The sequence below is a fragment of the Electrophorus electricus genome, chromosome 11 (assembly GCF_041902795.1).
Source record: "Electrophorus electricus isolate QZ-2024a chromosome 11, ASM4190279v1, whole genome shotgun sequence".
NCBI lineage: Eukaryota > Metazoa > Chordata > Actinopteri > Gymnotiformes > Gymnotidae > Electrophorus > Electrophorus electricus.
The window spans coordinates 24,524,091-24,540,000 of NC_137507.1; the positions used below are offsets into that span (position 1 = coordinate 24,524,091).

General features: G+C 47.6%; 1 protein-coding gene across 2 annotated transcripts in view; it reads right to left on the reverse strand.

Annotated features, from left to right (window-relative positions):
- Positions 1-15,910, reverse strand: part of egfra (epidermal growth factor receptor a (erythroblastic leukemia viral (v-erb-b) oncogene homolog, avian)) — a 38,239-nt gene that overhangs the window by 1,943 nt on the left and 20,386 nt on the right. For both annotated transcript variants that reach the window (XM_035527833.2, XM_035527834.2), the window contains exons 2-26: positions 13,743-13,894; positions 13,056-13,242; positions 12,693-12,827; positions 12,502-12,576; positions 12,194-12,312; positions 11,123-11,264; positions 10,570-10,686; positions 10,255-10,381; positions 9,936-10,009; positions 9,449-9,539; positions 9,097-9,296; positions 8,842-8,974; positions 8,475-8,565; positions 7,934-8,091; positions 7,778-7,819; positions 7,476-7,620; positions 7,226-7,348; positions 6,835-6,933; positions 4,781-4,966; positions 3,809-3,964; positions 3,602-3,677; positions 3,171-3,317; positions 2,856-2,953; positions 2,288-2,455; positions 202-295 (exon numbers count right to left, since the gene is read on the reverse strand). In XM_035527833.2, the coding sequence (XP_035383726.1) occupies positions 202-295; positions 2,288-2,455; positions 2,856-2,953; positions 3,171-3,317; positions 3,602-3,677; positions 3,809-3,964; positions 4,781-4,966; positions 6,835-6,933; positions 7,226-7,348; positions 7,476-7,620; positions 7,778-7,819; positions 7,934-8,091; positions 8,475-8,565; positions 8,842-8,974; positions 9,097-9,296; positions 9,449-9,539; positions 9,936-10,009; positions 10,255-10,381; positions 10,570-10,686; positions 11,123-11,264; positions 12,194-12,312; positions 12,502-12,576; positions 12,693-12,827; positions 13,056-13,242; positions 13,743-13,894 (3,135 nt within the window). The remainder of the gene's footprint in view (positions 1-201; positions 296-2,287; positions 2,456-2,855; positions 2,954-3,170; positions 3,318-3,601; positions 3,678-3,808; positions 3,965-4,780; positions 4,967-6,834; positions 6,934-7,225; positions 7,349-7,475; positions 7,621-7,777; positions 7,820-7,933; positions 8,092-8,474; positions 8,566-8,841; positions 8,975-9,096; positions 9,297-9,448; positions 9,540-9,935; positions 10,010-10,254; positions 10,382-10,569; positions 10,687-11,122; positions 11,265-12,193; positions 12,313-12,501; positions 12,577-12,692; positions 12,828-13,055; positions 13,243-13,742; positions 13,895-15,910) is intronic.

Consider the following 15,910-nt stretch of genomic DNA (forward strand, 5'->3'; position numbering starts at 1 on the left):
CACGACGGGCCCTGTGACGGAGACCGTCACTTAGGAAGTTGAAACGGGTGCTCTGGCTGCTATCCCAGGGCGCCGGCTCTTTGGTCCAGTGCTCAGAGCTCACGTCTACCGGGTTCAGGTCCCCAGGTAGGGCGGCTGCCTACAGCCTTCATTTACAGGCCCGTTCCTGGATCGGGGGGCTGTGCGTGAGCCACCACTTACCTGGGGCGGGTTGGAAGTCTCCGGCCAGGAACTGGTCCGTCGGGTCTGGGATGTAGCGCAGCACAAGGCTGTTCTCTCTCGGCGGGAAGGAATTCTGAGTCGGAACAAAACCGAACTGCTCAGTGCGAGGAAGAGAGCTGCTTTCGAAAACAATGTGAATTCCTGCGTTACCTGTTCTAGTTCTTGAAACTAGTGTAATCTAATGGCTATTACCTAAGGCAGGGGAAAAAAAAATAAAAGTTGGACCAATGCCCAAGTAGTGATGAATGTTCATGTCTTAAATCAAATAGTATGTCTTCCTGAAAACAGTTGCCAAACGCAGCAGTCAAGAGTGTGTCTGATAGATAATAAAGTGCCTTATTCAGAGTCAGTCTGGAGACTAACTACGGTGATTATATACAGTGCACAAGAGAAAATGGCCACATTTGGCCATTTCCGGACAGCTCCTGGGCCCCGGTGCCATCAGTCACTCATCCCATTCCTGTTCTGGCAGGAGCCGATGCTGCTGTTGAGACTGTGAAAAGAACAATGGCACGAACTTTGCCTGGACCACCCTCCTCCCAACGCATTAGAGTGTAAATGTGTCTGATTAAACAGCGCAAGACAGCGCTATTTACTGAAATTTCCATGCGGGTCATTGGTTTAAAAGATTTAAGAGTGTTATTATCCATTACTGAGCAGGCCAGAAACAGCTGCAGCTAAGATCTGTCAGTAATTCCTTTTTGCTTCTCATCCCAGCAACGCTAAAGGATGACCTGCATGACGGCTGACCGAAGACGAGATAACAACTCATCTTTTTGCAGCACGTGTTTTAAACAGGAAAAAACAACCCCCCCCTCAAATTTCTGCCAAGGCTGAGCAAGGCAGGATCGAGGCAGACTCCCTTTTTCAAAACATCCTTGTAAAATCACTGAAAAAAAGGGTAAAATAAAGAAACAAGCTAACTAGGCTACCATCTGTGTCTAGAGATTCAGCCCATAAATGGTTATAGACCACCAACTGCATTATATAAACCTCCTTTACAACTAAGGTCCCCTTTTCTTCTCTTTTGCTCTCCCTCTTTCTCTCTGGCCAAATATTTTAGAACAAGAAGCATTGCCTGCAAAGGCAATCTCACTTAAAAGGCTCGGGTGGGGGATTAGCTAGCGCTCGGCTAGGGGTGTCAGGGGGGTCTGGCGATGGGTGGGGGTGTGTGTGTGTGTGGGGGGGTGTGTTTGGGTTTGCGCTGGCCGCAGCCTGTGCTCATTAATCAGTGGGCACCTGGGAGGACGTGGGGCTGTCTGGGCCACGGGGACGGGCGTGCGGAACAAAACGGGGCGACCCACAGCGGCAGGGCTGGCCAGGATAAAGCCGAGTAACGGATCTGTCCCCACGCCGGAGATGCAAACTTGTTTTGCTTAAGTTTGGCCCTTGAAAGCCCTGCTAGAGTGTCACTGCGTGATGAGTACGGTACGCAGTGCTCTGTGGAGTATTGACACCTGGGTTCTACAAAGCATGCAAAATAGGTACTGTTACTACAAAGTGAACTCTATGTGTGTTCTATGAGCAGGGGAGAATTTGGCATTTCTGGTGTTCCGAGTATTAATTTTTTATAGCAAAATACATTATTTACTCATGCCTTCTTCTTACTGCAGTCAGACCTGTATCAGCCTGTCTTATTTTCCTTAATTTCTGCTATACAAGTCCTGATCAGCTAGCTAGTGTGGTACGGTCTTCTCTTTCGTGTCAGACAATGAAAGAATGAACGTGTTTAGGCTCTTTTTTCCCAGCCATCCTCTTGGGCCCTCTGATCTTTTGGACCCCATGCATTTGGTTAAACAGTTGCCCCATAAAGCAATGTGAAAGTGAGTGTGTGTGTGTGTGTGTGTGTGTGTGTGTGTGTGTGTGTGTGTATTTGTGCACTTGCACAGTATATAAAATACATTGAAATAAATGGGAAAGAAACAAACAAGCTAACCAGGCTACCATCTGTGACTCGAGATCCACCCCATAACTGGTTATAGATCACCAACTGCCTTATATAAACCTCCTCTACTACTAAGGTCGTCTTTTTATGTGCGTCTTTGTGCATGTGTTGGGTTCTCACCACAGAGTGCAGCAGGTGTGTGCGGGAGGTGCTGGGACTACTGAAGAACCCATGGTTGGGCACCAGGTACTTGTCCACGTCCACGGCCTCGTCCAGGTCTAAACTGCCCGTCAGGCTGCGGTAGAACTTGGAGTCGGACGGGCTGGGCAGGTGCATCTTGTCGTCACCCTGCTCAGGAGCAAAACACCCAGCCAGTCAGAACCGGATCTGCAGGAGCGCCATGCGCACACGGAAGATTCCGGCTGTGCGCAGGTCACATGAGGTAAATGATTTTACTAAGCACGAGTAACTAAACCAGTTGGAGAGGATCAGAGCAAAGAGGATTACGTGCGAGTACTGCGCAGACCTCAAATTAAACTGTCAAATTATGTCATTTACTTCACCAGTCATAAGAAAACCAGACATTCCCATCGCAGAGAATACGGTGTGATAAAATATAACAGATGTGTTATATATGGCGTGACAAAATACAACAGATGTACCCTGACAGAAACTGAACTGAAAAAAAAAAGTAGTCCAAAATGACAGCACTGTATAAATCGGTAAATACATTTCCATCTGATCTCACCTGAATGACTAGATACCGTGTTGGATCTCGCGCCATCTTCGAAAACTCTGCGATGAGCTCGCGGAACCTTGGCCTGCTGTCTGCATCGATCATCCAGCCTGAGGCAATCACAGTAAGCATGACAACAGCCATGAGAGCCAAGATGGGACCACACTTGGGTCTCCTTCACGGCGGCCGTCACCCTCATCCGAATGCAAGCGACTGATTCTGAATCGGATTCTGCCCGGTCGCACGGTGCAACCGTTAGGAGATCCGGACTGCATTCCTGCATCCGGACGTTAATGGCCCGGCTCAAGGCGTCGTCCGCGCACTTACATTTCACCATGATCATGTAGACGTCGATGGTGCAGATGGGCGGCTGGGGTAGTCGCTCTCCCTTCTCCAGGACTCCGGCGATCTCGCTGGCAGGGATCCCGTCGTAAGGCTTTGTGCCGAACGTCATCAGCTCCCAAACCGTCACACCTACAGAAGCCGGCGTCAAAAGAAGAACTTGGTCCAAAACCAGTTTAATCCGCTTACAGGGAATGGAAGCGAGCAGCTGCCACATGAGTGATGCTGGCTGGCTGGCTGACTGACTGACTGCACGCTTGCAGCTCTATCTATTTCTTTCTAGCCGTGTTTTGCTTGAGCTTTTTGGTTTAATACGACGTTCTCCCAACTCTGCCGTGTAGTATTGCACGACTCTGGAACACAAACTAGTAGCATAACTTCTTGAGGTGTATTGTAGGTTACTGAGATGCAATTACCATAACTCCACACATCGCTTTGATGGGTGTACTTCCTGTGAAGGATGGATTCAAGGGCCATCCATTTTATTGGTACCTAAACACAGAAGAAACTTGTGTTACCCGAGTCTTTATGTGAATACAGTAAACTACATTATAGAACTGCAGAATAGCAAGAACCCAGGGACTACAACACCCAGAGTGTATAACAGTGAGTTAGAGACTCACCTTTCCGCCATCTGCATGGTACTCTTTCTCGTCTGCACTGAGGAGCTTAGCCAGGCCAAAGTCAGTGATCTTCACATGCTGAGGAGTCTTCACCAGCACGTTACGCGCAGCCAAATCCCTGTGCACTAGGTGGCGCTCTTCTAAGTAGCTCATACCCTGAAACAGCAGTAAAACAGTAAAACAGAGACCGTTGCATTTGTATTAAAATGTTTATTCTTGTTTGTGCATTTGTTTGAAAATGCACTGCACATTATCAAAAACTTTTGATGATTAATTGAAATTATGATTATTATTTTTTTGCCTGGTACACTACATGCTCGAAATATTTCATATAGTTGTTGTATATTTCCAAATATTTGAAAACATAATGGTCCATGACATGCGCCTCATTTCTGCCGGTGCACCCATCAGAGTCTTCCGATCATCTAATTTAAGATGCGCAGAGCACTGGGGAGCCATAATTCATTCTGACGGCCATCCGGGAAATATCACAAAGACAGAGCATTTATTTATTTTTTCTGGCTGCCGTCCCTTGGATCGTAATTAGAATTTATCACAGCGTATCTTTCGGAAGAGAACACTCAGCACAAGAAAGGGCCGGACAGATGGAGCAGGGGGGAAAGCCGATGAAGGGTGATAACCACTTCTCTTTTAAGGCTCTTTGTGGACCGACGCAGCATCCACGTGTTTACGCTACACCGCGAGCGAGAAGGAGCCAGTACGGTAGCCGGGGGATTTCTGTGAAAGTCTGCTACTCGTTGGAGCAATCTTTTCTGGGAATGGTTCCCCACGATCCACAACGGGGATATTAAATCCGTCTTATTGTAAGATACGCCGTCCGCCATTTAACAGGCTACTCTTCGACTGCTTCCATTAAATGTAATGAATTTGCGTGGGCGCCTGTTGTGGCCTTAATCCGATTTGTGGATGAATCTAACGGGATGGTGGCTGGCGGAGACGAAGGCCCGTTACCTTGGCGATCTGCACACACCAGTTGAGCAGGTGCTGAGAGCCAATTCTGCCCTTGTTTTCTCTGACATAGTCGAGCAGGCAGCCGTATGGCATGAGTTGGGTGACCAGCTGCACGGTGGACGTCAGGCATATCCCGAGCAGGCGGCAAACATGGGGGTGATCCACGCTGGCCATCACATAGGCTTCCTAAAGGCACAAAGGTGACAGCGGGCTTAGAACGGATAAAAGCTGGCATGGCGGTGATACAGCTTCAGCAACCAGGGCCCAATTCAGGTGTGGTCCCGTCAGTATGGGGAACATTTTTTTTTTTAGAAATTGGGTAACAACTTGTGCAACCCAGTAATTTGTGCCAAAGGAAGGTTGGAAAAATGCGAGAACCTTTTCATGACCTCAAAACAAATGACTGCTAATGTTAAGGTTGCAAAAGAGCGACACACACTACACTGGTTATTATATCTCAAAGGGCTCAGCGCTCCGACTGTGAGATAGCGCAGTAATTCTCAACCAAGCCCCTGGCACCCAACAGATGGTCCGCATTTTGGCTCCAGCCCTGTATTTACACCTGCATTTAGGGCTTTTAATGCCTTGTTCCGGCCTGTTGGGAGATGGGATTGAGCAAAATTGAGGTCCCCATGGTGGGCCCTGAGGCCTGGATTGAGAAACTCTGGGTTAGCGCCAGTCAGGGAGTTATGAGGAACTTCAAACAGAATACTAATTTACTGGGATTCCTCAGTTCACTAATAACTACAAAGACAAAGAGAAAAATAATATTAAACTTAGAACAATGGGCAAAGTGCTACAGCAATCGTTTGTGTCTCCAGTTCTCTCTCTCTCTCTCTCTCTCTCTCTCTCTCTCTCTCTCTCTCTCTCTCTCTCTCTCTCTCTCTCTCTCACACACACACACACACACACACACACACACACACACACACACACACACGCACGCACATATATATACATATAAATTTATTTATTTATTTATTTTTCCTGTTAAGCCAAAGGGGAGTAGATTTCAAATGGTTCTGGATGGATCACATCTGTAAAAATATTTACAGGACTGTTCCTCTTCAAATTTCTACTTATTCCTAGTCAAAAGCAACCATGTTTACATAACTGAGTTATCTTCAGAGTAACCCTGACTTCTAAGCTATCACTAAAAACAGAATTTTCTCAATCAAAGATTTTCTCCTTCTTTCCTCTCCATGCCCTAGAGTAAACTACAGGAGCAGACTGTTGTAGAATTCTAGGGTGTTCCACCACGTGAAGAGCTACACGGCTTTGATGGGCCCATACCTGCTGGGGCAATAACTTCCCTTTGACAACAAAATGGTTTTCTTAAGTATGTCTTTATATATAATACTTGTATCACAGATCCACTTGTAGTAAAGACCCACATGAGAAAATGTTTTTTTTTTTGTTTTTTTTTACTCAGTAAATGCTAATATTTGGTATTTGTTTTGTGCCTGGCTAAAAATCATTAAATGAACACAGAAAGAGTCACATACTGAAAATGTTTCTGTAAAAAGGTAAACCTCAGAATAAGTCAAAGATGCCATACTGCAGTATGGAGGATTCTCAGCGCTGCGGAGCTTAACGGCTCCTCAACAAAGGCCACACCTGACTCGTCGCTTTATGGCCACCAGCTGATGTTTGCGTGGTCAAGCAGGGGAAATGGTAAACAATGCACTGCTGGGCAGAAGCTCAACTGGTGCCGAATAAAACAGACCAGTGAAAGCGGCTCTGCCCAGATAAGCTTGTAATTGTGTGGTTAATGATTGACAAAAAAAGTACGTCCTGTACGCAGATGGCAAACGTCAAGATAAGTCTGACATGTTTTGAGTGGGAAAAAACAATGGATGTTCTAAACCCACTGACATCGCTGATGCTACATGCACCGTTTGCCTGGGCCTCATGAATTGCTAATCAAGGCCAAAGGAACATAATGGCAGATTTTTTTTTTGCAGAGCCAGCTGCAAATCACCAGAGACAAAGAACAATTATTATGACCTAATCCATATTGTATTGATTAAGATTTCAAACATTTCTAAACTTACATCCAAGATCTCTTTGTTTGCTTTTGGGGACGTGGCCTCTCGCAAAACCTTTATGGCGACGGGGATCTTCACATCTTCCCCTTCTGGGACCCATAGGCCCTGCATGAAGAGATTCACATCGTCACCAGATTTCCACACAGCACCCAGTGGGTGGAGCACGGAATTCGCTTCCGCCATCTGATGCTCCAAAGCTCGCCAGGAACTCATGTACAAGAGGCCCAAGAGAAGAGGGGTGTCTTAGAAATAACAACGTCTCTAGCAGAAATAAAATGTCCAATGCGCATGTGTATCACAGAGGAATCGATGGTTAAAGGAATTTGTTAGCGAGCCGTCCGCATATTCGAATGCATTCGGTTGAGTTCAGGGCAGTTATTTTGCTAAGACTTGTTACCTTGTACACGGTGCCAAACGCTCCAGACCCGAGCACTTTGATCTTCTTGAACTCCGTTTCTTTGAGGATGCGCAGCAGCGCCTGATTGGGTGCTTCTCCACTGGGGGTGAGTGGCTCTACTAACTGCGGAGACACACACATCCTGTCAGGAAAGCACCTCTGAACCCCCAGCGAGGGGCGCATCCCGCTTCTGTCGGCTACTTCCTCCCCGCGATCCGTGTCGGTGCGGGGTGAGGCACGGCAGCCATACCTCTCTCTCCTGGAGCAGCCTACGCATGGTTCTCTTCCTCTTGATGTTCCGCCTTCTGATCAGCACCGTCACGGCCAGGCTGAGGATGACCAAGGCCAGGAGGCTGCCCACCACACCTGCGGCGATCACTGACATACCCGAGTAACTGAGGGACGAGAGAAAAGAAGTGAGAGCACATCGGGAACGAATGCACCAAGACGGAAGCTCAGCAAGTAAAGGGCTACTGGAAGGTCCACAGAAAACTGTATTCCGGAATTCAAATGGGTGCAAGATGCACAACTGCTTTTTCTTCTAAAACTCACCTTTTAAAATCTTTGCAGTCTTCTAGAGTTGGCCCAATGCATCTAAAAGAATATTTTAATAAGTTATTATTGAAAAATGATTATGCAAAAAAAAAAAAAAAAAAAGACAGACATGCATCATGCGTTCTCCTGCTGGGACGAGGCTGGAATTCTCACCCCTGGGTGCAGTTGTGGTGGCACAGCTGGCACACCCTCGTGCTGTCCGGATACTTCCACACGAGTGTCTCGTTCTCCCCGGGCACGCCTTGCGGGCAGCGGGCCACGCAGTGGGGGCCGTCTCGGAAGTTGGCGCACTCCACGCACCCGTCGAGGCCCTGGACCGAAAGGTGCCAACCACTTAGTCGTACTGTTTTCAGGCTTGCCAACCTGTTCCCTCACCACGAGGCTCAGGAACAGTGCCATTGCACACCAAACACCTTATGACAGGAAGAAACTATAACACGCTAGTGTATGAAATATGGTATTGATTATTCAGTTCGATAGATGTATGGTCTTTTTTGTTTATCCTAACAGCACACAGCCCTGGCTAGCCTGAGACTAATGTCTTTTGGCTGAATCCCAAATGGGTCCCTGTTTGACATATTGTGCACTGCGTAGTGTACTGAAAGCTCATTATATTTCCATGCCCAGTCTAGGGCACTACATGAAGAAGTGAAGAGATTAGGAGGGCATGAATGGATTGTCAGATTGCACTCACAGGCCCTGTGCAGGTTGGGGTTCCGTTGAGGGGCTTGCACTCGGGGTCACACTGCATGCATGTCTTGTTGACCTCGCATTCCCGAGGCTCTCTGCGAAGAAAAGAACCTCTTTTACCGCTGCTGTCTTTACCCACGCGCTCGGTTTAACCCACGTCCGCTGGGTGTCGAGAACACGTTGCTCGGTACACGGTTTCCTCAAAATCCGCACAATGTATCGTTCTTGGCTCCACAACGCGAGTTTGGGCACTTTAAAGTGTGCGAATCATCACTGCGATGACGTGTCAATAACGGGACTGCGCAATCAAAGACGCAGAGACGTGTCCAGTATGCTTAGGTGTCGGGTCGTGCGTTTGCGGCCTCGCTCACCCCTCCAGGAGGTGGCAGGAGGCCACGCAGCTTCTTCCGCGGCTCCGGTGCTTGCAGCTGAAGCACATGGATGGGCCCGGTCCCCAGCAACCATCAGTGCTGCACATCTCATCGCAGGTGCGGTTCTGATTTGCTGCACAGACAAATGCAGAGAGAGAGGAGGGGGGAGAGAGAGAGAGACAGAGAGAGAGTGATCAGAAGGCTTCCAGACCGCACGGCCGCGGAGCTGGACAGCGTGACGTGTCGATGCTTTACCGCAGGTTTCTGGGTCGGCGTTCTGCATGGGCCTGATGACCTGCTTGTCCGACTTGAAGAGGCGTTTCCAGTACTCGGCGCTGGTGTAGCAGAGGTTAGGGTTCTGCGTGATGGACACGTCCCCGTCGCTGATCTCGCGCAGAGAACGCAGGCCCAGGTGGGTGACGGAGATTCGGTTCACCCCGAGGCTGACCGTGCCCCTGGCAGAACAGGTGGAGGAGGAGCAGGAGGAGGAGGAGGAGGAGGAGGAGGAGAGAGGAAGTAGGGAAAAGGCACCCTTTCATATTAAAAGGAGATATTTTGCAAGTTTGTAAACAACGATAACAAAAAGGTCCGCTGGATGGAAACTTACTGATACTTCGTCCTTCCACGGATGACCTCCAGGTTTTCAAAGGGGATGAGGGAGGACATGTTTTGTGGCCAGTACTGAATCAGCAGAGTCCCTGTGAATTCAGAGGTGAGAAGTGAGCGAGTCATGCGTATGGAAAGAACGTTTCAACACAACATCATGCTAGCGTACATCTGTTCACGGATAGATAGCTAGATCAAAAAAATTATAATTTGGAGGCAGTTGGAAATAATAAAACATGCTTTACTCATAGACCACAGGGTAGATGTGTTAGTCATAGTCCTGGGCCTTCACTTCACACACAGTTCAGCATTTTCAGTGCTGATTCATCTCATTATGGGATTAGGCAGTATCTGATGGCTCTAATGAGCAGGGGAAGCACCTAACTGCGCCGTGCGTACTGTAGGTTTGGACTGAATATCCCCTTTGTTTAATGGATATACATAACCCAGACATGCAGCGTATAACGACGACACAACGCTGTACTAACCTGTAATTTCTTTGATACTTTTGAAGACGCTGAGTCTGGCGGGAGACATCTTTGGTGTTTTAGTGTATATGTCCCTACGATAAAGGTGCATAAATGGATCAAACCCTGGACATCTGTTTGTTTATCATCAGCCTTTTATTGGTTACTGTCAACATTATTTAGACTTTGCTAATCGCTGCAAATTCAAATGTCCCGTTCACACGATAATTTAGAAAAAGTGAATCTTTCTGACATCATTGTTAGCAAACACACAGTATAAACCCTACAGATTGTGTAATCTGGCACTGTGTTGTTTTTAATATGAAGTGTAACACCGCACCCTTCGAACGTCGTTTTCAGGATTGAGACATCTCCATTGATCGTTGTGCAGTTCTCGAACGAATCAATGTTGCTGGCATTGACTGACAGAATGCCAGCCAGATGCCCCACACCAAGCCCCATGCAAACTAGAAAAGGAGAAACCATGATTTAAAGATTAACTTCACCTTTTTTGTATAAAAGTGGACCTTGGAGATCTGTCCTCTCACACTTAAGTTAATACGAAAAAATGCAGGACAAAACGCATTTTTGCTGTGAATGCAGGAGAAAACTGCACAAGTCCCAGAAGGCGCGGCGCAGCCCCCGGGGCCGTTACCTTTTGGACACAGCCCGTCGCACTTTGTGCACTTCCTGACGCCGTCCTCGTCCACCTCGTAGGTGCCGGGGCTGCAGGCTCTCACGCACGCGCCGTGGTCTGTCACCACGTAGTTGTCTGGAACGCATAAGAAACCAGCGCCAGTCAGCCTCCAGGTGTGAAGCGCAGAGCTACCAGGCCCGCAAAAAAGTGCGACACCTTCGCGTAACCGGCACGCCTGCCCTTGGCAAAAGTGTTATTCAGAAACCAGGAGCGGTGGAGAAACTGATGCAGCCTCACGATTCTAGATTCAATGATTGCCCCTGCTTCGGTTGGGGCAGTTCACATTTTAACCAGGGTGCTCTTTCATACAGGCATGTGCTGTCAGGCTCTGGTTTCAACTGATGAACACGAACCAGGGCAAAACTGAAGAAAAAGCCAGCATCGCACATTAGAACACATGCTTATCTTGGGGCACTCACGCTACCGTTGCTAAGCAGACCCAAATATCGTGATGTTGTGTTACATAAAACACGTCCAGCGGGCAGCGGAGCACCACAGAGCTCGCACTTACGTGGGCAGGTCTTCACGCACGTGGCCCCGAAGTTGTACTTCCCGTCCGGGTTGGGGGCCAGCTGATGGGAGTTGGGGTCATAGCGCATGAGAGGTGGGCACGCATCTTTGCATGTTCCTTCATCTTGGAAGTCCCTGCAGGCCTGCAGTGCGTGCGCACACACACACACACACACGCATGCTCTGATAACTGCATTTTTTCAGTGCCCCAAAGATTTTTTTTGCCACAGCTGTGCCGGGAGCCTGACACGGAGTGGTTCCATAGGGGGTCCCAACCCCACCCACTGCTCACTGCTCACTGCTCACTGCTCACTGCTAAGGAATGGCACACTGGAGTAATGTGCACACGCACAGCGTACATTGCAGCAGAATGCAAATCCACCACGTGCCATCAGCAGTGGAGCCATGAGCTTGTGTCTGCTAAAGGGTTACTAGACTTTCGCTGAATCACAGTGCCGGTTATGTTCAATCGACGACAAAGAGATGAGTAACCGTGCTCCCATATAACGGGGCCGGTGCATTAGTTCCCCACTGAAGATACTTAGCATGGTGCTATTCTGTCATGTGGTGTCCAAGAATGCAGAGGTAACATGGGGCACAGCCAAACACATATACTCAGCAACCTTTCACCTCTGACACTCAAAAGTCAGACCTAACAGCAAACCTCACAGGCACTACTGATACAAACACCACATGATAATACGGCAACCCAATATGGACAAAATATTATACTGGGTTTTGTGAATATACTGCTGAATACTGTGAACATAAAACGCCTTACAGTATATTAAAGACACACTGGTAGACCCTTGGTGTGTGATGATTGAACACTCATCCGCCTTATTTTGACCAAAGTCATTTATAACACATTGTTGGATCATGTGAGTTCCGTCATTCATTAAAATACCCACAGAGCTAATGATAAAAATGCTACCCATCACACGTAAACACGTTTGGGATTCGTTAGCCCCATTTGCGCGGCAGCCGTCTGAGGTGTGAGTGCTCTGAGGGGCCAGTGCTGTGTCTGCGTTCAAAGCGGGGCAGCCTGCGGACCCCGGGGGCGCGTCCTCACCAGGCAGTCCGTGGGTCGGGGCCCCGTGCAGCCGGCTGCACAGTGCTCATTGCAGCAGTCGCTGGGCTTGGGGCCTTTGCACCTCCCAGAGCACTGCTCCGCACACGTCAGCTTCGTGTCTGCAACAGAAATGGCCCTGTGAGTGAATCAGTGGGCGTTTCAGAGCGGACTCGCTCTTCCCCTTCAACGGCCCCGCACTTTTTTTGGTTGTGCGAAAGCTCTTTGGCGACCTTGACTATTCAGGGGCACCTAGATGAGCCAATAAGATGGGAAACATTCTGTTTTTGCAACTGATGTTTACTACTTACATATCTGGCAGTTCTCAAGGCCAGGACTCCAACAGGAGCCATTATAACAGCTTGAATGGCACTTCTGTAACATGCCTGCAGGAGAAGGAACATAGAAACTCGAGCCTTCAGAACGCCTTCACTAAAAACTCAGGCAATGTAATATGCGTAATGAGTGTAATCTACCAATCCAAGTTATTGGGGCTACTTACAAAATTTGTCTGTGCTGGGGTCTGGCTTGATTATTGTAGATTTGCTTTTCGTGTTCACGATGTCAGCCCACTGGATGCTCTCCACGTTACACAAATAACGGTTGTTGGCAAACTTCACTCCTCCTTTCAGGATTTCTTCGGAAGAACAAATGCGCAGAGAAATTTAGGATTCACGTTATACAGAATAACTGGAATTGTCACGTTCATACAAATTAGTCACGTTCACTGCTGCAGAAACGTAGGAAAACTCGTTGCTCTTTAAGTTGTGTTCTGCCGAAGTCGCAGGCTACTGAGCACGGCATGCAAGGAGCGCAGGACTGAACTCCACAGGTAATTTTACAACAGAACAAAATTCGGGCCTACCGTTGAGGCTGGTGAGGGACAGCCACCTGGTGCCTTTGCCGGTGGTCAAGTTGAAGTTGGACAGGACGGCCAGGGCGAAGGAACTGTCATACAGCGTGTGGCCACGGATGATGCGCAGGTTGCTCAGCGGGATTGTGTGAGCTTTGTTGAGACCTATCAAGACATGGCCTCCAACCTCTTCGATGGTCTAAAGGTGTGCCAGGGAAAACGAATCAGTCCCAGTTTGATCATGGGATCAATAAATAAACAGAAAGGGTGGGTTCTAATGTTCAAACGCATTTAATCTTAATCTTAAATGATGGTGCTGGACTGAAACAACTTTCTTAACAGAAAAATTATCTTATCATATTATAATCAATTGCAACGGCAAAAATTGTGCTCACCTAAATCACCAAAATCTTCATACAGTGTGACTACCACAAAATGTCATGTTTCATTCTCACCCTCCCTGATCAAACATTTTCTTTTTTCCACACAGCATTTTTCAAACACTGCTCCTCTATTCATGTTTATCTCAAATGAAAAATGTTATTCTTTATAATACACCTCACCCAACAACAATAAAATGTGTACGTCACAAAAGATGTGCACATTATGAGAGGATGTTTCATCCCTCTGACGTGCACGTACCACAGACATGCACAGATTAACGTGAGAAACCTGTGTACCAGAGGAAACGTCTTGTACCTCAAGAAAGGACAGGTCATGTTCGTGGGTGGTGTGTGTGATTTCCAGATTCTCCAGAATCACGGTGCAGTTGCTGTACATCTTCAACATATTCTGGTAGTGATCATCCACACTACTCAGAAGAGTAAGTCTGTTGTTGCCTCCCTGACATACTGGGAGGAGAGAGAGAGAGAGAGAGAGAGAGAGAGAGAGAGAGAGAGAGAGAGAGAGAGAGAGAGAGAGGGAGGGAGAGAGAGAGAGAGGGAGGGAGAGAGAGAGAGAGAGAGAGAGAGAGAGAGGGAGGGAGAGAGAGAGAGAGAGAGAGAGAGAGAGGGAGAGAGAGAGGGAGGGAGAGAGAGAGAGAGGGAGGGAGAGAGAGAGAGAGAGAGAGAGGGAGGGAGAGAGAGAGAGAGGGAGGGAGGGAGAGAGAGAGAGAGAGAGAGAGAGAGGGAGGGAGAGAGAGAGAGAGAGAGAGAGGGAGGGAGAGAGAGAGAGAGAGAGAGAGAGAGGGAGGGAGAGAGAGAGAGAGGGAGGGAGAGAGAGAGAGAGGGAGGGAGAGAGAGAGAGGGAGGGAGAGAGAGAGAGAGAGGGAGAGAGAGAGAGAGAGAGAGAGAGATTACTAAAACAGGCCTGTTTGACTATAGTAAAGAGACACAACACAGACTGTCAACAGATTGCAGTAAAGAGACTGTCAGCACAATCTGGGTCAGACTTCTAGGGTACAAGACATTATCATAGCTGATGTAATATTACAGGGCAGTATATATTAAAACCTTTAAGCCTGAGATGGTTGTTGCTCCTGTGTCAAGTTTCCAAAAACTAGCATGAATATCTCAGAGCCACAAGGCCACAATAAATAACGCTTGTTTAAGGCTTCAGAGTGACTGATGGACACTCTCTTTTTCTTTCTCTGCTGTCTTCTTTCTTCTCTATATATATCCCCTAGACATTCCCTCCATCTGTCTATCTCTCTGTCTCCCCCTATCTGTCTTTTATTTTTGTCATCTTTTGATTAGAACCAGAACAGCTCCTTTTTAAGATCCGTCTGGCTGGTCTTTAGCTGTGCATGCGAACACGTGACTGTAAATCCTGTGGAACGGGAATACAACAGGAAGTAGGTGGCAGAAGAGCAAGAGAAGGAAAGCTAGAAACAGGGTGAAAAAAAAAGACAAAAAGAGGGGCTGGCTTATACGACACATGCCTGTGGTCAAATCCAGTCAATTCTTGTTGTTTTACCGTTAAAACAGTACTAAAAATGTCATACTGTAAAAAGCACGAGTTGTCAGTAACGTCTGTACTGTTCATTTTCAGTAGGCAGCAGTCTGAGAGCACGGGTCCATGATTTGGTGAAGCGAACACCAGCAGACAGATGAACAGACAGTCTGACAGAAACTGCAACTGTATTGTCATTTTGAGCTCCAACTGTATTGTCATTTTGCCTTCCCATTTTCACATTATGACGCAATATATCCATTCCAGAAACATGCCCCCGTCCCTTAGCCTTTGAATCACGCTCGATGAGATGTCTGTACCCTGATGAGAGAATTGGGAGGGTCTCTCGAAGGCCGGCCTGGGAGCACTACCACAGCAGCGTCAGATCATTATCTAACGTAAAAGACATAAAATGAGTTTGTTGAATATATATATTTATATATACTTTCTAAATAGAAAAATAACCTAGAAAAAGGCGGCAGAGATAAACAAAAGTGAAGTCACATTTAAGGCACACCCTAAGTGACTAAAACAACAACAACAACAACAAAAAACAACAATGATGAAAGCCCTTCCAACTCTGCCAGCAAGTGAAAATTAAAACTCCCCATAATCGCCTCCCCCTGTGCTAACTCTGCAGACGCTGTCTGTAGTGAAGCAGGCGTCCATGGGTGCCACTGCCTCTGTTATTCTTTGATAAGGCCAAAGGCATCTGAAGCAGCACGGTGCACGTAGACGCATCAGAGCGAGCGCAAGCGCCCGCAGGGGCGAGGCGACATGGAGACAGTGTGCTATAGCTCCAAGAGAGGTTGCTGGAGGCTTTATCGTGTTTAGACTAGGCCAGGCTAATATCTCGGGAAGGTTTCTTCGCAGATCTACACACATCTGTCTGCTAACAAATGGAAGGTCATTATATCTGGAAACCGAGTGGCACATGAAAGTAGCTTTCCTTTCATTTATGGAGTGTTCCTTTGCAC